Source organism: Macrobrachium nipponense, chromosome 5 (assembly GCF_015104395.2).
Source record: "Macrobrachium nipponense isolate FS-2020 chromosome 5, ASM1510439v2, whole genome shotgun sequence".
In the NCBI taxonomy this organism is placed as follows: domain Eukaryota; kingdom Metazoa; phylum Arthropoda; class Malacostraca; order Decapoda; family Palaemonidae; genus Macrobrachium; species Macrobrachium nipponense.
The window spans coordinates 93,168,325-93,195,771 of NC_061107.1; the positions used below are offsets into that span (position 1 = coordinate 93,168,325).

General features: G+C 34.3%; 1 protein-coding gene across 1 annotated transcript in view; it reads left to right on the forward strand.

The window, feature by feature from the left end:
* LOC135215125 (neuropeptide CCHamide-1 receptor-like) overlaps positions 1-13,682 on the forward strand; it is an 88,391-nt gene extending 74,709 nt beyond the window's left edge. The window contains exons 2-4 of the mRNA XM_064249578.1: positions 3,701-4,432; positions 7,744-8,018; positions 12,373-13,682. Coding sequence (XP_064105648.1) covers positions 4,120-4,432; positions 7,744-8,018; positions 12,373-13,095 — 1,311 coding nt within the window. The 5' untranslated portion in view covers positions 3,701-4,119 and the 3' untranslated portion in view covers positions 13,096-13,682. The remainder of the gene's footprint in view (positions 1-3,700; positions 4,433-7,743; positions 8,019-12,372) is intronic.
* The last annotated feature ends 13,765 nt before the right edge of the window (positions 13,683-27,447 follow it).

A 27,447-nucleotide genomic window follows, 5' to 3' on the forward strand; every position in this document is an offset into this window, starting at 1 on the left:
ATATAGTCAATACTTTACCTCCATATTTGTTTAGCATTAGTCTACTGATCGCTATCTTTTTTTTTATTTTTTGAGGCTTTGTGTTTGTACCTTTTTGCTGTACAACCTTTTGTTACAGCTTGGCCAATAATAATAATAATAATAATAATAATAATAATAATAATAATAATAATAATGATAATTCGAAGTCAGAAATTTAATATGAAATACAATGCATTACTTTACTATATTATATTAACATAGGGAGATGAAAGGATTTCTTACGTCAGAAACTGTTCAGAAATCCGTTCAAGTACTTCGGTCACGACGACGTTTATCTATTGCCATTTAAAGCACTTGAAGGGGAACTAATTTAGAAATACCATATACAGAGAATAAGTAAGAGATGCAAATAAACCTTGGGAATGGATTTTATTCTTGCAGCTGATGTAAATGATGTTAAAACCTGAAATAAAAATATGTTCACGAGTGTTATAGTATTTCTTGTGAAACAAACTGTTAGTCCGAAGTTCGTTTCTCCGTTCTCCCAACGTGGAACCAGAGAATGTATTTCTGGTGATTAGAAATTCATTTTTCGATTATAATGTGGTCCGGATCCCACAATAAGCTGTAGGTCCCGTTGCTAAGTAACCTGGTGGTTCCTAGCCACGTGAAAATACCTATTCCTTCGAGTCAGCCCTAGGAGATCTGATTAGGTGTGGTTAAACTAAGATATGCCTAATTTTTTTCCTAATAGTAGGCCGACTCTACAGACACACGAAGAGTCACTGACACATTGATCAATCCACGAAGAGTCACTGGACATTCATTAATTCACTGTCGAATGAAGGACAAACTTCTGATGGGCATTTTTCTTTATTCAGTAAAATCAGTCACTTCATGGTCATATAAAGAAAGCTGACCATAATCGTGTCGAACCGCCTATACACACTGGCCACTCATATTAGCCTTCCTTGGACTACTGCCCCATTTAGGCCTTTTTGCAGTCAGGGAACTGGTTTAGCACCTTCGTGATACATTCCTACACCCCAACGATATGGTGTGATGTACCTTTGCCTTGGTCCTTGAATTCTGTAAAGCCCTCATTAAGTCCTCTCACTATTTCAAAATGATTCGAGCATAGATTATGGTGTTTCCGAAATGTCCCTAAATACATGAAATGGAGTCCAATCTATAATTTAAAAAAAAAAAAACACTGAATGAATAACACTTTTGAGTTTTTCGAGAAGCCTACCTTTTTTTTTGGGGGGGGGGGGGGGGGGGGGGCCCTGCCTGGAAAGGGGGAATATTATTCGGTTCGTTTTAAGCACTTGCATGATTGTATTTGTCTTCAAGCGTAATCTTAGTTGCCGTATACATCTATATAATTTAAAGACGCTGCTTATAGCAACAGCCAAGAATAAACAACAAATCTCATTTTTCTTAAACCAGCCATTAGCCTGATTTAACTTGACTTGATAGTGACAAATCTATTGGCAGCTATATTGCCTAAAAGAAAATAAGAGAATATGGCATTAAAGATACTCCCGTATAGATTTTGTTGATCTTAATATCGTATGAGTGATGTAATAGAACAATAAAAGTAACAAAGTTATGGTAAGAAAAAAACTACATATTACACTACGCAGAAGGGAGTCTTTTCCATCTTCAACAGAAAACATCAAATCAAAACTAGAAAGAGAAGATTTTAGACCTTTATCTATTCACAACCGATTAGAATTTTTCTGCTGCATGACTGAAAAAAGATAATCGGTATCATTTTGAGATTTCATAACCTTGAGTGAAATATATCCACCAGTCGAATAATACTATAACAGAACGGGAAAACAACAAGTCCCTCCCTACCCTTCACCCCCCTTTCCCTGCCACCAAGGTAGCGTGTGGTGGCCACATAATAAAAAATGAGATATGTCTATATTTTTGTCTTTACGGTGAGCTTCGTGCTTTGCGAGCCGGAAGTATATGCCTATTTTTTATGTCTTTAAGGTGAGCTTCGTGCTTTGCGTGACGGAAGTAAGTCGTTAACGTGCCCCTTGCCACTCATGCCAGAATTTTTTTTCAACGTTTGCTTTCCTTTCAAAAAAAATTTAAAAAAAATCAAATACCGGTTTGTTTTTATCGGTGACTGCACGCTTATGCTGACTGGAGTACCGTAAAATGTGTGTTTGTGAGCTTGTATGTGGGCAATATTAGAATATCAAACACTTCATTCAACCTGGTTATTTGCAGATTTCTCTCGGTTTTTGCCGAAATCTTACCGTTGTTAAGGAATAAATTTTTGCATTAATATTTTCCTATAACATTTCATGTACATCTGTCATTTATTTGAGAAAAAAAAAAAATTTAATTAGGTTTTTATGTGCTGGAATTTTCTTTACATGTTTTTGTTGCTAACCAAGAGGTACCCTTAATTTTCTTTAAAAATACACTTTCTCACATGTATCATAACTTTGCACAAATACTTATTAACCTCTAATGATATACTGATTAGTTTTATCATGTGTAATTTACATCACTCCTATTTAATCAGTCCTTTTTTTTCAGATTTAAAAAAAGCTGTGTAACTCTTATAATGATTTGCAATGATGGCAATGATGTTTAGTGTATGTGTGTATGAAAAATGGGTTGTTTTTATTTATTTAACATAATACTAAAAGTGATTGGCATAAATACTGTATTTTTACCCCGGTACAATGTAAAATAATTAATTATAACAATAAATAATAATAAATAAATAAGTAAATAATAATAATAAAATAATAATAAATAATGATAATAATAATAAGAAGAAGAAGAAGAAGAAGAAGAAGAAGAAGAAGAAGAAGAAGAAGCCAATTTAGAATTATAGTACACTTAAATATAGTTTTACATAAATTTTTAGCCTTCCTTTGCATAAGCAACCCAAGTTTCAATAGCAAAAAATGCCATTTTTATCTAAAAAAAAAAAAAAAAACTATAGGAATGATGCAGTGACATAGGTGTTGCTTTGTATTAACTTGCCTAGTTAAGACCTTTTTGCTTTGCATATTTTTGCGCTCTATCTTTCAATTCTGTCTGGTAAATGGCAGCCTCGATAAGAATATGAACGAAAATAATAATACTAATTGCAAAATATTTCGCTGATGGAAATCTACTATTCCACTCACCCACTCTTGATGAACTAGAACTACTCTAGAAGTAGAAGGACAAAATTAAATGAATAAGAGAAAAGAAGCAAAATTATATTTGTCAATCGAGACAGGTTTGTTTGTGAGGTCGGTTCGTTTCAACGTCAGCTATGGAGAGTATGTCCAGTTTTGAAGATTTTTCTTTGCTTTTGTCGAACTTATTCATGATAAAACACCCTCGAGTAGTGGTGTATTTGTTTTAAAATGTGTCAATAATATTTCTAAGTCATCTTCTTCTTTGAGGCTCTTTATACTGGGTTTTCTCAATAAGAGTATCTTGAAGACTGAAAATAGCAATGCCATAATTAGTAACGTGCAAATTTATCAATTTTTACTTTTGTTCTAAAGGATGATGAACTGCGTGTTTTCTTTATTTGACTCTTATTTCAAGGTAAAGCGAATAATCTTTTAAACGTACCATTGGATCAAGTATTCTCATTAGCAGGAACCATAACAACAAAAACAACAACAACAACAACTGGAAGGAAAATGATTTGTGGGGTCTAAAGATTTTCTGGATTCTCTCTTTGCAGGTTCTGGTACATCGATAATCCTCTCGAGAACCCGTACCAAGAAACAGGACAATAAAGACGAAGACCTTCCTCTGTTAGTCGTTCAAGTTATATGAACGAATGCTTCTTATAGTATCACACAAGTATTGAAGATGTTTCTTGCTGTTGAGTAAACAGAAAACAAACATTTACTGTACCTCAGTATTAAGCATGGGAAACATTCGTATTCCTTATGTTATATTAGTATATGTTCAGTGAAACTCCGATATACGCGTAGAATAGAGTAGTAATCATTCGAATTATAAATGTACTGTAGACAGGTAGAATGTGCACACAACATATGTGAAAATGATTTTATCTTTGGAACGGAAAATATGAAAGTAATAAGAACACCAAAGTAAAGAGACCAAAGTCTTGAAAACCGCAGACATCCAGCCAGTATGCCCCCATTCACAAACTTCAGCGGAAGCCTTGCAGTTGGCAACAAAACGCCTCCTCCTCCATCACAGCCCCAGAAACAGGTGACTGTCGACGCTACTTACACAACGATGTCGGAGGCGTCGAACTGGCTTGCAATCCCGACTAACGTCACCAAGAACGAAGACTCTTTGCACACCCAGAATTTCAGCGACGACTACGATTACTCAGCAATCAATGGCACCAACTCCTCCGAGTACATTCCTTATCAGGAAAGACCGGAGACCTACATTGTGCCGGTACTTTTCGCCCTGATCTTCATCGTTGGAGTTATAGGTGAGACTAGTGACAAAATTGATGTGACGTCATGCGTCACCATGTCTGTAGTAGATTCACATCAACTGTGCATTTGACGTCTAGGCCAGTCCCTTACGACGCTCCTGATTGGCTGTTGATAAGCCAATATTTGGGCTGGAAACTCTCAGTCTCTCGAGAGAGTTTACATAGGCAGGGTGTATGTTCCACCTTTCATGAGGGATACTTTTGAAAGACGTATCCCTCAGGAGAGGTGGAACATAGATCCTACCCATGTGAACGCTCTCGAGAGAGACTGAGAGTTTCCAGCCCTGTCATTGGCTTATCAACAGCCAATCAGGATCGTCGTAAGGGGCTGGTCTAGACATCAAATGCACGGTTGATGTGAATCTAATTTAGTACAGTGTATTTTGCACAATTTCTGCTCTGTTTTATATCATATGTATTATATAACAGTTGGTGTGGTTTGGAGGTCAACAATTTTTTTCAACCCAGATAGGGGCGCCTTTCAATCTGCATCAGAAACGCTGATATTTAGAACAAAGGCAGCAGTAAACACTTAAAATCTTTGCCTTTAAATAGGCCTAAAAGAGGAAGGAAATGCTCGAAATTGAGTTTCCACGAATGCTATCTAACTTCATTATGTGCGATAGGGGCCATCTTGATTTATCTCACGGAAGTTTTTAAATACTTGTGCCAAAATTCAGTGAACCCAATTATTTTTGAGCTGCACTGAATTTAGATATAAAACCACTCAGCTACTGGTTAAATTAAACTTGCTTTCATACCCAAATATAATGATAAATTTGTGATTTACATATACACACTATATATATATATATATATATATAAATATATATATATATATATTTATATATATAATATTTATATATATATATATATATATATATATATATATATATCTATATATATATATATATATATATATATATATATATATATATATATATATATATATATATATATATATATATATATATATATATATATATATATATATATATATATTATATCAATATACATATATATATATATATATATATATATAATATATATATATATATATATATATATATATATATATATATGGGGATACAATCCACAATGAGGTAAAATCCTCTTGTAGTTTAAAATATATATTTCTTGTACAGGATTAAAGCTTTCGACCATCAACTGTGGTCTTGTTCACTAAAATGTGATATGTCACCTCAAGGAACTAACAAGTAAGAGCACAAACATTTGAAAAAACAACGGTTAGGTAACAAGCTAGTTCATACTATGAATGATCAGGCGGTTGGACCCTCGTTCTTTCCAGAATTCGTCTTGATCTTCGTGGGGGAATGTTTCTATTGTCAACTGCTTGTTCTCTGCTGGTTGGGTGCAAGCAGTTGACAATAGAAACATTCCCCCACGAAGATCAAGACGAATTCTGGAAAGAACGAGGGCTCAACCGCCTGATCATTCATAATATGAAATAGCTTGTTACCTAACCGTTGTTTTTTCAAATGTTTGTGCTCTTACTTGTTAGTTCCTTGAGGTGACATATCACATTTTAGTGAACAAGACCACAGTTGATGGTCGAAAGCTTTAATCCTGTACAAGAAATAATATTATTTTAAACTACAAGAGGATTTTACTTCATTGTGGACTGTATCTCCATTACTAGAGGTACGACATAGTACCTGGCTTCTGCATATATATATTAAAAAATATATATATATATATATATATATATATATATAAAATATATATATATATATATATATATGTATATATATATATATATATTTATGTATATATATGTATGTATATATATGTATGTATATATATATATATATATATATATATATATATATATATATATATATAGTATGTATATATATATATATATATATATATATATATATATATATATATGTATGTATGTATGTATGTTATATATAATATATATATATATATATATTGTATATATTATATATATATATTATATATATATATATATATATATATATATAATATACAGAAGCGAAGACATAAGGCATTCAGGAGGTCCATTGATCCTTAACATGAAGGCCAGGATTTATTATAAAACGTTTCGCACATCAACTTTGTGCATCTTCAGTCTGTTAAAAGAGAAATGCATATATTAAAAACTAAAAATAAGGATTCACTAATAGTATTCATGTTAAAATGCAATAAAAATATAAATAGTTAAAAAAGAGAAGAAGAACCACTGAGGTACCAACCAACTAGAATGGTCCGGGTCTTTAGTTGTACCTATTATCGAGGAGTGCTGTTTCGATACATTTATTTTGCATTTGGCGGCATTATTCTTGATATTAGAAAACTCAAGATTACTAATTCTTTGACCTGTTATTTAACTGAAACCCATATGGCTACAATATCTCATCTGCAGTAGTCTTCAAGTGGATCCCACGTAAGTTGCAGGGGATCCTGCGCATTTGAATTTATATACAACGTTGGATCTCATAAAGTCCTGCAGACGATCTTTGAAATTAAAGAGTGAGCCAATATTGCAAGGATTGTTTGAGATAAGTTTAATTTTGAGACAAGGAATTTCTTGTTCCATTATTTGTGTAAGTCTGAGAGAAAACTTCGAGTTTGTTATATATGGAATCGACGCATAAATCAGTTTCTTTGGTACATTCATTAGTGCAGGAGGTGGTTGGATATAGTTACCTACTAATTTATTAATTATATTATGTACAAAGTGTTCGGAATGGGAGTTATTTTTTTTGAAAAAAGGTTATTAAAAATTCCATTTTATTATGCAATATTTTTCATAACGAAATGGAATTTTTAATAACCTTTTTTCCAAAAAAAACTCCTATCCCAAAGACATTATACATAATATAATTAATAAATTAGTAGGTAACTATATCCAACCACCTCCTACACTAATGGATGTCCCAAAGAAACTGATATGTGTCAATTCCATATATAACAAACTCGAAGTTTTCTCTCAGACTCACACAAATAATAGAACAAGAAATTCCTTGTCTCAAAATTAAACTTATCTCAAACAATCCTTGCAAAATTGGCTCACTTTTTAATTTCAAAGATCGTCTGCAGGACTTTATAAGATCCAACGTTGTATATAAATTCAAATGCGCAGGATCCCCTGCAACTTACGTGGGATCTAATCGAAGATTACTGCAGATATTGGTACGTTATTCACAGTAATGCCGGGCTTTCTTTATGTTCACAGAATTACATACAACCAAAGATGTAAATGTATGTGTGACTATCATGCTCCATATTTCAATTTACTGATTTCCTTTCCTGTCCAGGGAATGGAACCCTCATCGTCATTTTCATCAGAAACAAGACTCTCCGAAATGTCCCGAACACGTACATCATCTCCTTAGCCTTAGGAGACCTTCTGGTACTGTTCTTCACCGTCCCCTTCATTCTCTTCATCTACACTGATAACAACTGGCCCTACGGTACATTCGAGTGCAAGTTCAGCGAAATGGTGAAGGATATATCTGTTGGCGTGACTGTGTTCACTCTCACAGCTCTCTCGGCTGATAGGTACTTTGCAATTGTGTCCCCAGTAAGGAAGGTAAGTTTTCATTTTACTTTGTACAAATATGTACTCATGTATGTCTGCCACTGTAAAAATTTTAAAAATTCATCTCGAAGGCCGAGGGAGTATTATAATGTGCCTTTGTTTTAATTTGTGCAGGCATGTTTCAGCAAAGGGAATCCTTGAAGTTATATAGATAGAAAAAAAATATCATGAATATTATTTTCTTCAGATTCTTGGTTAGGGATATTAAAAAAAACGAAGGGGCAATTACGAATGGCTTCGCTGAATAAAGAATTGTAAAAGAAAAATATTCATATATATATTCCTGTTTTGGAAAATATGCCGGTTAATTTTTTTTATTGGGATCACTGGAATTATAGTGTTACAAACTATCACATATTTCTAGAAGAAAAATTTATAATGGGAATGTTTAAGGTCTTAGTCCATAAATAGAACAAATACTGCAACTACTTTTTTGTTTATTTTATTAGAAAAACGATGAGAATGTCGCGTTACTTTTTTAATATATAAAAATAAGATGGCTGGTTGTCTCCAGAGCAGCAATACGAACAGAATGGAATTTATATTGCAGCAAACCAGGGGATGTCGACATGAATATTTGCTGAACCTGAAAATGGATATGGAACGAACCGAAAATGGCAATGGAAACAATAAAATTCCGTGTCAGAAGTTCTCTGTTTTAATTGAAAAAGTGATGACCAAAAGATCTCTGACGGCAAAAAACAGGAATAGCTGACTGAAAAAGATGAGAAAAAATAGGGGCTGGTGGCTCATCGTCTTCAGCTGGGGTGGATTGGAGTTGCTCCTTTATTTTAATGAAGGCGAGATATATATGTCATTCCAGATTTGGGGAAAACGAATGTGATTTAGAAGTGGGAAAATTATGATTACTGTCAGGGTTTATTAAACTCAAGAGGACTGTCTTAGCAAAATCTCATTATCTTTAAATTAAATGTTTAAACTTTCAAAGAACAATCAAGTTATGCCTTCATACATATATCACGTCTTCTCAGTTATTAAGGATTCCACAGTCCTGAACTAAAGGCTCCCAACTGACAGAAAATCAAAAAATAGGTATTCTATGTATTCTTTGGTGATACAAAACGTAAGAGATCATAAGAGCTGGAATGTTAAAATTTACTGCAAAGATCAATACTCTGGGAAAATAAAAGGCACCTAATTGGCGCCAGTAACTAAAAACGGTGCGTTTCCAGAGAGAGAGAGAGAGAGAGAGAGAGAGAGAGAGAGAAGAGAGAAGGGCAATTCATACATGAAAAAGGTTAGAAAAAGATCATTATTCTATTCAGTATAGAGACAAAACGGTAATGTGCAACCGACTATGAAATATGCTGCCTAGTTCTACAAAGAATTTTTCACTTGAAAAATTTCCCCTCCGTAACCCATGCTCATTTCAATACGAAACTATGATTGATTGAATTTGTCCATGTAGATACCAGAGATACATATTCGATAAATATAACAAATAATATTTTTTTGTTCTTTTGTTTGAATAATATCGTAGGATTATTGTACATGTTTATTTCTGTTGTTTTCTTTCAACCCAGGAATATGATTACGGACTCATTAATTTTGGAAAGTTCCCGGTAATGTTTTTTAGTTGACTATACCAGAGGAAAACCTTGATAGTTTCTTTTTTCACATGCAACGCGAACTTGAGCTACTATAGGGAATGATCAAAATAAAAACTGAGAGGAAGAAAACATTAGAAGAAAAGTAGATATGATCGACCCTCTAAATATAAAAGATAAAGAACATGTAAATACAAAAGTGAACCGCATGGCTTTTTATGGATTACATGACACAAGGAATGAAGAGTGTTACGATTATCTAAGATATGAAGTAATTCAAGATATTCAGATATTTTCATTCAATTCAACAAACTAAAATTCATGGAAGTATCAAAAACTTATAAAAAATAGAGAACTCCCTAAAAATATGTAAAACAACTGATCATATACACAAATTTTTGGAGCGTAACCAAAACCATTACAGAAAACTTAGAAAATAATGACATAACTGAAATTTATCATTTTTCATTACAACACTTTATACTTCAACTAAGCTGGCACTGGGAGGCATTATTTGTTAGTACAAAGACATCCAACAATTGGTAAAGAAATTTTCGGATGGCATTCATAAAGAAAAATCACAGCTGTAAATCGAGAGAGACAGATTATTTTGGGAGTGATTACCAGTTTGTCTTTGCTACACTAAAACTGAAATAAAAAATGCCCAACAAAAATGTTGGCAGATTGCCTAAGTTTAATACAATAAAGTTTCTTGAAAAAGACAGTTAAGAAGCTATCGCTACAATTCTGGAAAACATATATGCGGAGCATACAATGAACAAGGATAGGTTTAACGTCAGGAATGTGTCAATCGTCTCGAAAAGAAGCACATGAATATGCAGTAAGAAGAGGGAAACCTTTAATATTGAATGAGACGGGAATAGAAAAAAGCAAAAAGGTACATGTAGACAAATTTTAGGGAAGAGACGAAGACTGTACAGCAGGAGGTGCCAAGTAATAAGCGTTAAGTCTACATAGCGGAGTTGAACGAAAATCCAGAGGAGACAAGAGAAAATATTTGACATTTATATACTCGTGTATAATATATATATTATATATATATATATATATATATATATATATATATATATATATATATAGTATATATACCAGTCCTGATGTATGGCTCGTCCACCTGGCACTGACCAGAACAGAGGAGAAAAGGTTGGATGCTTTTTGAGATGAAGCTGCTGAGAAGAATACTTGGCATTAAATGGGATGATTATGTTAGAAATGAAGACATCAGGGTGAGATTGAGGCAAAGGCCAGTCAGTACCAGGTTGAGAGGGGAAGGCTGAAATGGTTTGGACAGTTGAGAGGATGGAGAGAATAGGAGACAAGAGAAAATATTTGACATTTATATACTCGTGCAATATATATATATATATATATATATATATATATATATATATATATATATATGTATATATATATATATATATATATATATATTATATATATATATCTATATATATTTATATACATATATGAATTTCTATTACATGACCTTAACATTTTTTTACATTGAAAGTGTCGCTTAATATCCAATTCATTCTGCCTTCTGCCTCGGAAATAATAACAAAGGGGAACTACAGCTGAAAAATGGTTTGTCACTTGACGGATTCGATGATGCCTTTGATAGAAGGCAGTGGCGAAGGCGCATCAGGCAACCGATAGCGATAACGGTGGAAAAGAAGGCTTTGATCGACCAACGGCCAGAACCTCCGACTTCAGAGACAAATAATTTTACCCCTGGGCGGTTAAGTGGTAACACTACTCTTCACTGAAGTAGAAGGTTGTCGCCGTTGGTTGATCGAACCCGCCAGGTGGAGAACCACTTTTCAATTAAAATTACACCCGAGACATGGTAAATACTGCATTAAACAACTTTCATAGCTAATGTTTTTAGAGTGATATATATATATATATATATATATATATATATATATATATATATATATATATAATATATATATATATATATATATATATATATATACATATATATATATATATATATATATATATAATATATATATATATATATATATATATATATACATTTGTAGCTCGATGTATGTATATGAATCACGGTAATGTGATATGACTTACATTAATGGCTACGTGCTGTCATAAGCAGCACAACACTACCGAGGTCGAGGTGGGTTAATGCTGGCTCCAAATCAGCGAATACCTGAGCGCGAAAGGTATTTGGGTGTGAGAGACAGCATTAACTTATAGCCTCTTGCGATGGTGGAGTGGGTAAAAGCTTCACTGACGTCCCTGGATTTGTATGGTGTCCTGGGTTCGCGCCTGGGCGCCGACAATTCTATTATCGCCTAATAAAATTCCCCTTCGGTTAAGCATATATGAAAATATATTAATTCCGAGGTAGAGTGAATTAGATATTAAAGGACATTTGTAGCTCGATGTATGTATATGAATCACGGTAATGTGATATGATGTATATATATATATATATATATATATATATATATATATATATATATATATATATATATATATATATATATATATGTATATTCATAACTAAATTTCAAAGTTAGTGTAGATTCTAACGCTTTATTATACTGCATAATAATCTCGTCTCAAAGGTATTTTACTTCATCCATTATGAACTGAATACCCTTCAAACCTTATTTCTGGAAATGTCCAGAATTTGAAGTTTATTTAATCTAATTCCGATAATATTTAATAGTTTACAATTGTTATTGCATTACTCTTTTTAGTAAGTGGTTACTTTCTCCACATTTCAGGCCGTAGGAGCAGCTGGAGGTGTAACCCTGAAGGTGACAGTGGCAATTTGGGTGCTGGCTTTGATTTTAGCGACCCCAGCCGCAGTATTCTCCTATGTCAAATTCGTCTACGTTCCCGATAACAGGTCTTTCAGTGTCTGTTATCCTTATCCTGATGACTTACCTGAGTGGTATGCCCAAGCCAATGTCCTGACAAAAGCCATTATCTACTACTTCCTACCTCTAATCATCATATCTACCTTCTATCTTCTTATGGCGCGACACTTGCTGTCCTCTGACGTCCCAGGAGAATCTCACGTATTCCACAGACAGATACAGACGAGAAGAAAGGTGGCTAGAGTCGTTCTCTGCTTCGTCGTTATCTTTGCCATTTGCTTCCTACCAAACCACATTTTCCTCCTGTGGTTCTACTTCGACGAAGACTCACAGATCAAATTCAACGACTTTTGGCACTCACTCAGGATCATTGGGTTCTGCCTGAGCTTCATCAACTCTTGCATCAATCCCATAGCCCTCTACTGCATTTCCGGAACCTTCAGAAAGCAGTACAACCGGTACCTGTTCTGTTGTTGTGGTTGGGTGAAGAAGGACCAGCGAAATCGAAATTCCATCAGGTCAGTGAGGTCGGGATTGTCGAGATACAGGTCATCAACTCTGCGACCCTCGGAGACCATCACACAGACCACTCTTCTCGTTGAGAGAATTTCCCCTGCTGTGTCCTGACATATGCAAGCCAACGCCCGCCAGCGTCTTGCCTCCGGCAACCCCAACGACGCTGTCGTCACTCAAAAGGACCAACATGACTCGCCCCACAGACTGCAACTACCAGAGTCCAAGTTTTGCCAACCCTTCATTTTAGAGGGAAATGACTCTCAGTATGAAAACAGCCAAGTTTTCAATAATGGTCAATGTATCTACGAGGTTGTTCAGCTGTAAAAGGAAGGCTTAATTGAAGCATTGCCAAACCAAAAGGAAAAGTCAGTCTCACAATTATAAACTGATTATATAAGGATTATGAATTATTTTTTGATAACATTCTGGTACCACATTTTCAGAGAGCATCAGTGATATTAGGAAAGACAGAGAGATTGGATTACAGTACATTGCAGCAAGATTCATTTAATCCCCCTTTCTGAGAGCAATTTTAAACTTGGATCACATCAGCAAGTTATACTGTGAGACAGTTTGGCAAACATATAACATGGTTTCTGCAGCTCAAGTGCAAAGATGATTTACAGTTATGATGGTCAAAGGATAAGCTTCCATATAAATATATATATATATATATATATATATATATATATATATATATATATATATATATATATATATATATATATATATGAATAACGTGATCACGAAATATATAAAACGTGATGCTATGTATAAATAAAGGTAATGCCACGGAGGACAATATGTAAGTGTATATGTGTGTGTATATATATATATATATATATATATATATATATATATATTATATATACTATATATATATATATATATATATATATATATATATATATATGTATCTCAATACTTAACGTCGATTTGGTGCAATGACACGACTACAAAGGAAACAAAAGTGGTTCATGTTCACGACCTGTGGACAAATATCGACCTGTGTAGTTTTTTACCCTAATTATAATCGGACTTCAGTCAAATTGAGCTGGCGACTTTTAACAAGTTTAAATTGAGTCTTTCAACTTTTTCAGTTTCATGATGTGTCAAAGACTTATCTGATGTTCCTAAGTGATATTTTGTGACAGGAGGTGCTTACTATTTGAGTTATGAAAAGATTTTTTTTACGAATTTCTAATGTAATTATTCAAACACTACATAAAAAATAAAAAGTGAAAGAATTTATGTTTCCTATTCTATAACTTTTGATAAGGTTATTGCTCAAATTAAATTTTCTTTGCTACATATTATCTCCGATAATAATTTCTCATTTAGTTGTTGATTTAATTAAGCTAATTCAGCAACCAAATGCGTTAACTCATTCCGTCCAATTAGACATGTCAATAGATCATGGGAAATAATATATACTTTGTTATGTTCGGTGAATGGTTGAAAATCAGACATAAGTGTCTCATTTCTTTATCGTCTATGTCCATAATTAAGTAAGATCTTAAATATAAGCCCCCAGTGTTAAGTGAACTGTCGACTATGAATCTGCTAGTTTTATGGATTTCGAGATTTCGCGAATGAACATAAAAAGGATTACCAGAGAAACTGAAAAATTACTATTGTGAATTAAGGAAAATTATTTTCATACTGTATTAACCTAGCTTACAGGCGTAGTTTAGGAACTATGGTTGTACATTATTTGTTGTCGTGGATGTTCACTGTTGTATGTTTATTGTATCATGTATTTTTCTTAATAAATATTTCAGGCCAAATGTTAAAATATTTTCCTTCCGCTCATTCTTTGCACAAATTTTCGTTTGAACTCGAAGACTTCTGGATATTGACAAAACTGTAAAAAAACAACTGCCATTTAAGTTTTAAAGTAACAAGTGAGTAAGTAATTAAGAAATTAGTGATACAGTTTTTGATATATGTATCATTATCATCACCATCAGCAGTGTAAGTACGAATTGAATTTTCCGTATGAGTATCAAATGGAATAGCTATAGTAGTAATAGCAATGCAATGGTGTGAAAAATTAATTAAATATGGTACACTTTTAGAAACCCTAAACAATCTGAATCACAAATTGATAGATAGATGGATAGACAGGATTGCAAAGACGCCAACAAACTATTATGAGAGGAAAATCGATACAGAGAACAAGATAAAGATGGCAAGAAGTAATCAAAAATTTCAAAACATAAGAGTAATTCTGATATATATAAAAGTAAGAGCTTTTCCACGACAGTCATGAAAAGATGTAGATATAATATTAGAGCAAAGACAATAGGAGGAAGAAATTCTCAAGCGTGTGTCTGTGTGTAAAATTTTGTCTCATACAATGTTACTTCTTTTATTCATGAATACATGGTAAAAAGGAAATTCGTCTAATACTAATTTGATATAGCTCGGGAATAAATTATAAGCAATGGGAATTATAAGTGATTAGTGCATCGTAACCAATGGAATGCGAACCGCTACCTAGTTTAACAATAACGAAAATACAGTGATTTTGACCACTGAGCCATCAAGAGAGGTAATTTTTGATATCGACTGTTCTGTACACATGCCTATCGAATTCAGGTATTTGTTAAATTTACTTGAGAAACAAAAAATTTAACATCTAGAAAATTCCCTCAGTAGATCATTTCCCCAACATGGGAGTATGTCCATAAATAAAAAATAAAAAAGATAAAAAGAGTAACTAGGTAAATACTGAACAGTGGAAAAAAGTTAAAACAGCACATTCACGGCAGTAGCTCTAAAAATTGAAGAATGATAAACACAAAATCCCACATTTAGAGGGTCTGATCCTAGACACATTCCAAAATAGATAAAGATAGATTTTGGAAAGCTGGGAAGAGTGTAAAAGTTCTGGTTTTGTAAATATATATATATATATATATATATATGATATATATATATATATATATATATATATATGTATGATATATATATGTATATATATATATATATATATATATATATATATATATATATACATACACGCGCACACACACACACAAGCTGCAACGACTTATGTTTGAGATCCCGTACCACAAGGTTTTTTTTTTATGGTGCTGTCCCAAAGCGGAATTCTGTCGTTTTGCGAAATTCAGGCCTCACTCTTATTTGACTTTGTCCTATTCTATATCGTGGGTCTGGGTGACTATGAACGAGTTGTTAGTTTTGCACCATTTATGAACCTCTATCTTTTCTATTTTTAAAACAAAAGAATATGACAAATTACAATCACAAAAGGTGCTGAATATTTTGTGATATATATGCTCAACGTTTTGTAAAGACAGTAATTTTCCCTAAATGGAAGTACTTTCAAATGAACGAACAGGCAGTTAACACTGTCAGAAGAAGAGTGAGACAACTGAATGACCCTCTTGTGGAGAACACTTCTACAACACAATAACCTGCATACCTTTGCACAGCAGGCTGATCAAAAATGTTGTACACTTTATATAGTGCGTCACTCTCGCTTCTAGACTCAGACCCATCATGTGTAAATATACACACAATGGTATAATATATATATATATATATATATATATATATATATATATATATATATATATATATATATATATATAAATATATTTTATTTCCTTTAACTTTCAGAGACTCATCTGCGTCCATCTTCAAAAGCCGTTTGTGAAAGTTAATAATTTCATATACAGTGAATTTGTTTGTAATTTTAGTAGTAATATATATTATATAATATATAATATATCTATATATATATAATATATATATATATATATATCACATTACCACAGGAAGAAAAATAAAATGGGGAATCCTCTAGCTCCAGTGTTAAGTAATTTGTATATGGAATCATTTTAGAAGAAAATATTAAACAAAACCATTCAGCGCAATGTAGTATGCTGCAGGTATGTTGAAGACATAATTTGTTCATGGACAAGGAACAAAGATGTAAATAACATTTTGCCAACTGAGTCACTTAGTACCATCAATAAATTCACTATGGAAATGGGAAGAGATGGCTTCCTATCCTAATTGGATTGCCTCATACGTAGAAATATTAATGGGTTTAAATGTAACGTTTACAGAAAACTAACTAAGTTTCCTCGTATGTGCATTTTTATTCTTGTCAAAGCAGTAAGGCTAAGGAATCAGCGTTCAGATATATATGTTTTTAAGAGCATTACGTATCTGTCGCCCCGAAAATACTGATGATGAAATGGATAAGATTACGAATACAGACAAGAAATTAAGATATCTTGACAGTGTGTTAAACAACGCATTAGAAGCGCCAAAAAAGACTACATATCAAAACCATAAAGAACCTTACAACACAAAAAATTTGCTTGCACTACCATATAATAATAATGCGAATTGTGTGGTTAATGTCGTATTTAAGAACAATAAAACAATGAAACATGTATTTTTAAAGAACTCTCCCGGCAATACCAAAGGATGCGTAAATAAAATTACATGCAAGTCTTGTGACAACTTTTATATTGGTAAAACGAGTAAAGCACTGGAAAAGAAAATATAAGAGCGTAAAAGACCTGTGAGATATGTACAGGTGAACTGGTATTTTTGCACTTGTTAATGAGAACAATCATGCTATCAATTACGAAGGGGCAAAAATAATAACGTATTCAATTATTATTATTAAAATAGTTTGACCAGACCACTGCGTCTCGAATACTGCTTAGGAATATTATTATTATTATTATTATTTTGTTAAAAATGACTGCTGCTTCAGCACTATTAATCTTGTAAAGAGTCTTCTCTATCTTTCTGATGACGGCTTTCTCGTTGTTGCTTAGACTGGCGAGCAACGCACCAAAGGGCATGGTAAAATTCGGTTGAGTCATTTGATTTATTATTACTTATACAATTCTCTCTCTCTCTCTCTCTCTCTCTCTCTCTCTCTCTCTCTCTCTCTCTCTAACGCGACGTTTCCTCCTGATCGACAGGACATTATCAAGCGATAACTGCTGAGGGACTGAATTCCAGTGTTGTTGTTGTTTAAGATTAAGCTGGCCTTGTGCCAGCACGGGCTCTTGCTCACACCCCTCCCCCCCCAACGAAAGTACCAGCGCGCATGAAACGAACACCGGACATGAGAATAATACCAGGGGTGGCGTCACTCAGGTAGAAGCCAATCAAGAGGCTCCCGGTGATACCCCCCACCTGAGAAGGTCAGCAAGACTCGTCAACGCCCGCCGTATGAGTCACCTTCCCGGGAACCAATGAAAACCCGACCTGCCGGAGAGGTGCTCTGACCGTACTCAAGAGCTCGCAACACCACGATAAAAGGAGATGGACTCGCCCACATTACGGGCTGCTCTGTGAGCAAGAGCCCGTGCTGACACAAGGTCAGCTAAATCAAAAACAACAACAACACTGGAAAGTTTGTTACGGGCTGCTCTGTGAGCAAGAGCCCGTGCTGACACAAGGTCAGCTAAATCAAAAACAACAACAACACTGGAATTCAGTCCCTCAGCACTTATCGCTTGATAATGTCCTGTCGATCAGGAGGAAACGTCGCGTTAGAGAGAGAGAGAGAGAGAGAGAGAGAGAATTGTATAAGTAATAATAAATCAAATGACTCAACCAAATTTTACCATGCCCTTTGGTGCGTTGCTCGCCAGTCTAAGCAACAACGGAAAGCCGTCATCAGAAAGATAGAGAAGACTCTTTACAAGATTAATAGTGCTGAAGGCAGCAAGTCATTTTTTACAAAACATGTCTACGAGAGGGTCTCCTTCCGAAAATATTATTATTATTATTATTATTATTATTATTGTTTTTTTTTTTTTTTTTTTTTTTTTTGCTCTATCACAGTCCTCCAATTCGACTGGGTGGTATTTATAGTGTGGGGTTCCGGGTAGCATCCTGCCTCCTTAGGAGTCCATCACTTTTCTTACTATGTGTGCCGTTTCTAAGGAAATCACACTCTTTCTGCATGAGTCCTGGAGCTACTTCAGCCTCTAGTTTTTCTAGATTTCTTTTCAGGGATCTTAGGATCGTGGCCTAGTGCTCCTATGAGTATGGGTACGATTTCCACTGGCATATCCCATATCCTTCTTATTTCTATTTTCAGATCTTGATACTTATCCATTTTTTCCCTCTCTTTCTCTTCAACTCTGGTGTCCCATGGTATTGCGACATCAGTGAGTGATACTTTCTTCTTGACTTTGTCAATCAACGTCACGTCTGGTCTGTTTGCACGTATCACCCTATCCGTTCTGATACCATAGTCCCAGAGAATCTTTGCCTGATCGTTTTCTATCACTCCTTCAGGTTGGTGCTCGTACCACTTATTACTGCAAGGTAGCTGATGTTTCTTGCACCGGCTCCAGTGGAGGGCTTTTGCCACTGAATCATGCCTCTTTTTGTACTGGTTCTGTGCAAGTGCCGGGCATTCAATTGCTATGTGGTTTATGGTTTCATTTTTCGTATTGCACTTCCTACATATGGGAGAGATGTTATTTCCGTTTATCGTTCTTTGAACATATCTGGTTCTTAGGGCCTGATCTTGTGCCGCTGTTATCATTCCTTCAGTTTCCTTCTTTAGCTCTCCCCTCTGTAGCCATTGCCAATTGTCATCGCTGGCTAGTTCTTTAGTCTGTCTCATGTATTGTCCGTGTATTGGTTTGTTGTGCCAGTCCCTTCTGTTCTGTCTGTCCTTTCTCCTGTTCTCTGTATAATTTTCTGGGTCTTCGTCTACTTTTATTAGTCCCTTCCTTCCTTCCCATGCACTCTTTAGCCACTCGTCTTCACTGGTTTTCAGATATTGCCCCAGTGCTCTGTTTTCGATGTTGACGCAGTCCTCTATACTTAGTAGTCCTCTCCCTCCTTCCTTTCGTGTTATGTATAGTCTGTCCGTATTTGCTCTTGGGTGTAGTGCTTTGTGTATTGTCATATGTTTCCTGGTTTACTGATCTATGCTGCGGAGTTCTGCCTTCGTCCATTCCACTATTCCTGCGCTGTATCTGATTACTGGCACTGCCCATGTGTTTATGGCTTTTATCATATTTCCGGCATTGAGTTTTGACTTGAGTATCGCCTTGAGTCTCTGCATATATTCTTTCCTGATCGTGTCCTTCATCTCTTGGTGTTTTATATCCCCTCCTTCCATTATTCCCAGGTATTTGTATCCTGTCTCATCTATGTGTTTGATGTTGCTCCCATCTGGTAGCTTTATCCCTTCAGTTCTCTTCGTTACTTTGCCTTTTTGTATGTTGACTAAGGCGCATTTTTCTATTCCAAACTCCATCCTGATGTCCCCAGATACAATCCTTACAGTCTGGATTAGGGTATCTATTTCCTTGATGCTCTTACCATACAGCTTGATGTCGTCCATGAACATCAGATGGTTGATTCTGTTGCCTCTTTTCTTGAGTTGGTACCCGGCATCCATCTTCTGTAGTACTTTTTCATGGGAATCATGGCTACTACGAAGTGAGTCGCCCTGGAAGATCCCTCTCCTGATATTAACCTCTGCTAGTCTTATTCCAGAGCTTGTAAGTATTGTATTCCAGTTGCGCATTGTATTTTTGAGGAAGCTGATGGTGTTTTCCTCTACCCCATATATTTTCAGGCATTCTATCAGCCATGTGTGTGGTATCATGTTCGAAGGCTTTCTTATAGTCTATCCATGCCATGCTTAGGTTGGTTTTCCTTCTCCTACTGTTCTTCATTACCATTCTGTCTATCAGGAGCTGGTCTTTTGTGCCCTACACTTCCTTCTGCAGCCTTTCTGTTGGTGGGGGATGGGGTGTTTGTCTCCTCTAGGTAGTTGTATAAAGCCTTTCACTGATGATACCTGTTAGTAACTTCCACATTCTTGGTAGGCGGTGAGGGAGGCCTGTAGTTACTGGCTATATTTCCCTTACTCTTGTCTTTTTGTACTAAGGATGTTTCTTCCTGTGGTCATCCATTTTGGTGCTTGGTGATTTGAGATACAATGCTGGATTGTTCTGGGCTATTACGATGTATTCATTCGTGGGTGTAGGGCCTTTGAAGTTTTTGAAGCCAGTATCCACCAATGGGACTGTTCATCGGGTACCTGGGGCTTTCCAGTTTGGCATTTTCTTTATTTGTTTGGGTGTCTGACTGTGTCCTGTCGTGGATCTTTGTGAATCTTTATTTTTTATTCTCCCTGTTTCTTCTTCCTTGACTTCCTGGAGCCATGTTGCATGTTTGTTATTATTATTATTATTATTATTATTATTATTATATTATTATTATTATTATTATTATTACTCAGATGAAACCTATTCATATGGAACATGGCCACAAAGGACATTGACATGAAATTCAAGATTCCGAAGAATATGGTGTTCATTAGGAAAAGGTAAGATGAGTTAAAGGGAGATACAGTCAGAAGGGACTCGACTCATTAAAAAAGAAAAGAAGAAATTAATAATTAAGAAATAGATAAAAATTGATTAAACTGCAAAGGAAATACCACTGCGGTAGTACCATCGCTTTGAACTTCTGAAGTTCCATTTGCATGACTTGCTTTGGGAGGCTGTTCGACAGTCCGACGGTGTGAGGAATAAAGGACCTCTGGAATTGAGAAGTTTTACAGCGAGGAAAATCTACTGCATATTGGTGCTGCTGTTCAGCGAATCTGGTTGCTATCGACAGATAAAGGGGTTCAGGAAGCAATTGAGAATGTGAAAGAACTCTGCTGAAATACAACTTATGAAAAGTGACAAACAAGAGACCATCCTTCGATGGTCCGAGTCATAACTACTATTATTAGAAAATAGAAATCTACCTCTACAAACCACTCTCTCTAAAAGAGATAAATCTCTGGCAGAAGCAAACATCCACACCGGAGAACAGTATTCCAGGAAAGAAAGACAAATGACCTGAAGCAGGTTGCATTAATTTTATCACTGTTATGTATACGAGGTCTTACGAACACTGCCTAATTTTCGTGCGGCACTTGCTGAAACTTTCATTAGATGTTTCTCAAAACTAAGATGTGAGTAGAGGGTTACATCTAGAGTAGTTAAAGCTTCAGACTCGTTCAACAAAGTTCCATCCACCTGAAAGGGAGGATAAGGCGGGAAATCTGAATGAGATCTGCTAATCAATAGTGTTTTCGTTTTACTGGAGTTCAGTCTCGTACCCCAACGACTACAACATTCCTTGATCCGGTCCATGTCCCGACTGAGGCTGAGGGCAGCTTCATTCCTCAAGAGGGGAGATTTTACTGCACCATCATACTGAACAATCTTGTTTCCTGGCTTTTTAAAGAAAGTTATGACCATAATATGATGACCAGTCAAGGAATGTATAAACTTGGTTCCACGATTTCAAAAGAAATTTGTAAAATGTTTAAATTTTAAGGAAAGCAGTAGAGATTTATGGAAATGAGATTATCATATTTGTAAACACAGTACGGGGTCAGTGGTACTAATGAGTTCTATCGCCCCTCCGCCTGATAACCATCAGTGTGGATTTGTAGTCTCCTACGGTCTGTACTTTAACCGGTATTATCCCCTGAGAGTATATTGTGATTTCAACCACTAGCCCTGTCAGTGGTGCATCTGTAGTCTTAAACGGGTGTGTATATTCGTCAGTAGTGGCTTGGAAATTTAGTCGAAACCAGTCAGGACCCATACCCGTGTTAAAGTGTTTTATAATCATAATTACCTATATACTATACATATATCCATATATATACCTGATATACTATATATATATATATATAGATATAAGCAATATTATATAATGTTATATAGATTACATATACATATATATAACATATACATACACACACACACACACACACACACACACACATATATTATATATACATACATACATTAAGCTACAAATGTCCTTTAATATCCAATTCGCTCTACATCGGAATTAATATATTTTCATATGTGGTAACCGAAGGGCAATTTTTCAGTTGATGATGATTTCGTCCTCTCGTGGATTCGAACCAGCGGGCAGAGGAGAAATCGGGACTTCAGTGAATCACCGACTCGGCCAACAAGTGAGCTGGCCGTGTCGGTAATGTCACTGAAATCCTGATTTCTCCTCTGCCCCCTGGTTCGAATCCACGAGAGGACGAAATTATTACCAACTAAAATATTTCCCTTCAGTTAACCAAATATATTAATTCCGAGGTAGAGCGCATTGGATATTAATGACATTTATAGTTTAATGCATGTATACGAATCACGGTGATGAGATATTAATTCATGCACACACATACACTATCTCTCTCTCTCTCTGTCTCTCTTTATATATATATATATATATATATAGTATATATATATATATATATATATATATATATATATATATATATATATATAATATATATAGTATATATATATATATATATAATATATATATATATATATACATAATATATATAGGTATATATATATATATATATATATATATATATATATATATATATATATATATATATATATATATATATATATACATTATATCGGCACTAACACATAAGAAATGATGGAGAAGGAGATAGGAATCGAGGGCCAACAATGAAACTTCAGTACCCCGTCCTTATGTTTTTCTAGACTTTCTTGTTACCATAGTCTACATGAATGTGGAAAAAAATAAGCTAAGTTTCATAATGTTAGTTTTTGCTTCACTGCTTTCGTGTCTTCAAGGGTAGAGTTGGGGGTCCATCACACTGAAGGTGGCTTTTCCGACAGGCAATATCGAATGATTTGAAGCGTAACGTTTTTTCTAAAGGTTTTATCGACCATTATTTTTTAAGAAACTTGTGTTATTCACGTTACAGTAATTACATCGATCAGGAAAGAAATGTGAAATAAAATATGATTTACATGTCATGGCACATTTCTGATTCAGACTTTGGTCGTTCTGAGGTTGTACTCGCATTAACAGTTCCATTCACTCAATACCACCTAATAACTTATCATAAAGATACCATTCTATTCAAAAATGGTTCCAACTCTGTACACAATGTTATTCACTTTTATAATGTATATTCCCTCAAACTTGAAAATGAAAGGAATTGGGTTATAGCACTTTAGATCGTATCATTATCCCCCAAACATTCGTTTCAATTAGTCTTGAGTGTTACCCTGCTATTATTGCAAACATTTAAATTTTTTTAATGTGGTGCTCGTAGACATAATTAAAATCCGACTAATTTCTCTAAACTCTCTTTAAAATCAATTTGGCATCTTCATTACATCGATTTGAAGATAGCTTTAAAAGCATTTATTTTTTAACGTTGTGCATCCAATACACAGCCAAATTCTACCAAGACCCACAATATATCGCTTCCTGGTAATCTAATCAAAATAAAAACGATATTGCCAGCAGGGTGGCTGCAATTTATTCTCTCGAAACTTAATCGCATTAAGTTTAAAGGTAATTAGGTTACCAAATAACTTTTAGTGTTACAATATCCCGACAACGTCCAAGAAAAGTGTTATTGATCTTTTTGCTGTTACGAACTCAGCGTTTTTTAATTGCTGTCAAAATAATTTATTTAAATTTCAACTGTAATACATTACATTTTTCCTTACAGGGCTCTTTGATATCATCAAACGCGGAAACGCTTTGAATGAAAAATATTAAATCCCTAGTTCAGAGTTACCCGTTTCGAAGGAAAATATGGCAAAGCTAATGAACAAACATTTTCATTCCCGCCTCAGAATTCCGTTCCGTTTCAAAAGATCCCGGGATTATAAAAAAATAAATAAATAAATAAAAATATGTCACTATTTCCAATATCGGTATAATCCACTTACATTTCCCCAAAAGAATACGCTGACTACTTCTATTGTTAATTAAGCGAAACGAAACCGCTGGACGTTCAAAAGTCCGAGTAACCACTGAATGTTACCTCAGTTATTTTCAGCTCATAAAAAGATATGTGACATTTAATATTGACAAACACTGATTTCAACCGTATTACCTAATTACAACAATGACTTGATCCTGGGCCTCAATATTTCAGAGGTGGAACTGGAAGGCTAAATAAAAATTTACTTGGCATATATCCTTACCTGACGGTTCCTGACATGACAACATTAAAACCGGCACTGAGAAACAATACCGTATGTTGCAAATCTTATAGCTCTGTTACCAAGTCGTCTAACACCTGAAATCTGCTAAAATCTCTCAAAATACTTGTTTTCGAAATTTTGATATTAATCTCGAAATGTAAGCGTATAACCTTAATTTATTAAAAAAATACATTTTAACGGCACAAATCTCCATTTTATAAATGAGGTTTCTTTAAGCTGCAGGTAGTTTGTGACTTTTGCCTTATAAATTAGTTTAGTTAAACAAGAACACTATATATATATATATATATATATATATATATATATATAATATATATATTATATATTATATATATATATAAACTTTAGCCCAATTTTGAGATATTGGCTTTATGTATGGGGAGTGTTTTAATGTAAGTTCTAGGTTGCAAAACTAGCTTTGTAAATGAAGCTTGTTAAAATTTACGAAATAGTTTACGAAATTAGTTTTATGAATGAACTCTGTTTCCATTTGACATTTGTTTGTCAATTCTTATCCAGTTATAAAGCAAATAGTCATTTTCATTCTTTTCATTTACTTCACGAAATTAAGGTATAATTTTGACTTCACACTTGAAATGACTTCTGATCTGGATAACTTGTTTTCAAGGCGTCCTGTGCTTGTTTGATTGAGAAATTATCCACTCCCAGAATATCCAATACGGTGAATATGCTATTTTTACTGCAACTGAAGTCATTTTTGTTGCCAACTAATTGTTTTGCACAAGAGAGGGAAGACAGACAAGGACGACACAGAATGTTGCATGAAGTGTGGTCGATCCCTGTGACACTATTTTCCATGTACAGCAACACAAGGTTCTGATGACTGTAAAGAGAACATACAATATATATATATATATATATATAATATATATATATATATATATATATATATATTATATATATATATAGTTCTTGTTTAACTAAACTAATTTATAAGGCAAAAGTCACAAACTAGCTGTAGCTTAAACAAACATCATTTATAAAACGGAGATTTGTGAAGTTAAAATGTATATTTTTTTAATCAATTAAGGTTATACGCTTACATTATGATACCTTTGGAGATATTTTCACGCTATGTAACGCGTACAACTCTAGTGATCATCAGTAACTGGACTGACACAGCCAAGGGATGTGACCATGCACATTAGTGTTAACTTTGATGAGCCAATTAGCCGGGTTATAAAAGTTCCTTGGCCAGGGATATGTCTTTAATAATCAATTGGTCATCCAAGAAGATAAGTTTGACGACTGTCAAATTCAAATTCTCTTCACCTCAATGGCTGCTTATAAGGAGTAGAGTTGTAGTTACTAAGTGGTCCCTTTTAAGTACCTTGGCGTCATCAGGAGGAATATCAAAACTTGATGAACTTGATGAATCCATCTGGTGCACTCCAAGATGCTTTCGCTGTTTCAACCATAGTTCTTATGAAACATGTGATAATGCACTGAATCTATATGGTAAATATTTAGTTATTATTACACGAATTCCCATTTATTAGTACCTTGGTATGTTGGTATGCAACACTGTTCGTAAATAAATGTCTAATTACAAATGGCAACATTGGATAATACTTCAGTAATAAGGAATCTCCTAAATTCATGAGCATCAGACTAGCAAGTCCTCTACGATAACTAGTGAACTGCATGACTGTAAAAGCACGAATGAATTATGTTGCTGGGTAATGGTAACATGACGCTTATAAAATATATATGATTGACACTGTTCTTAAGAGTAAGTCCTATGCACGAGATCTTTGGACGAAGGCACAGAGTGTGCATGATTGTGCGTTCCTTGTTGCAACAGAACTTGTGAAATAGATCTAAACCTAACAATTTTCCAAACACAAACATCTTGGGCTGTCTCGTTTACACAATAATGATCCCACAAATTATCTGTCAACCAAACAAGAGAATATCATTTACATTATGTTACAACAAAAGGTATTAAACGTAACAATAAGTAGGATCGTAACTATTTCAATTCGTTATTTTTATGACAGCATTAGATAGCATATTTATCAAGAAACGTTTAGTTATAAAGTAGTTTAGGACAGACTTTCCTATTCAAACCAAAATGTATGAAAGGGATCTTCATATTTATGAAGCGCTATAAAAAATAAACCTGTAGTTATTATTAAGTAGTTTAGGACAGTCTTTCCTGTTCAAACCAAATATCTGAAATCATCTTAAATGTAATGAGAGACTAACACGAATATCTGAGTGCCTATCTCACATATTTGCTTTAATCTTTAAAGAGAGAAATACATAACTACCTCTCCGGAAAAACACTACTTATCACTTTTCAAGTTTTCTTAATCAAAAGGAATTTGTTATATATTACAATTTCACCCTCAAAGTAAAACCGAATTAG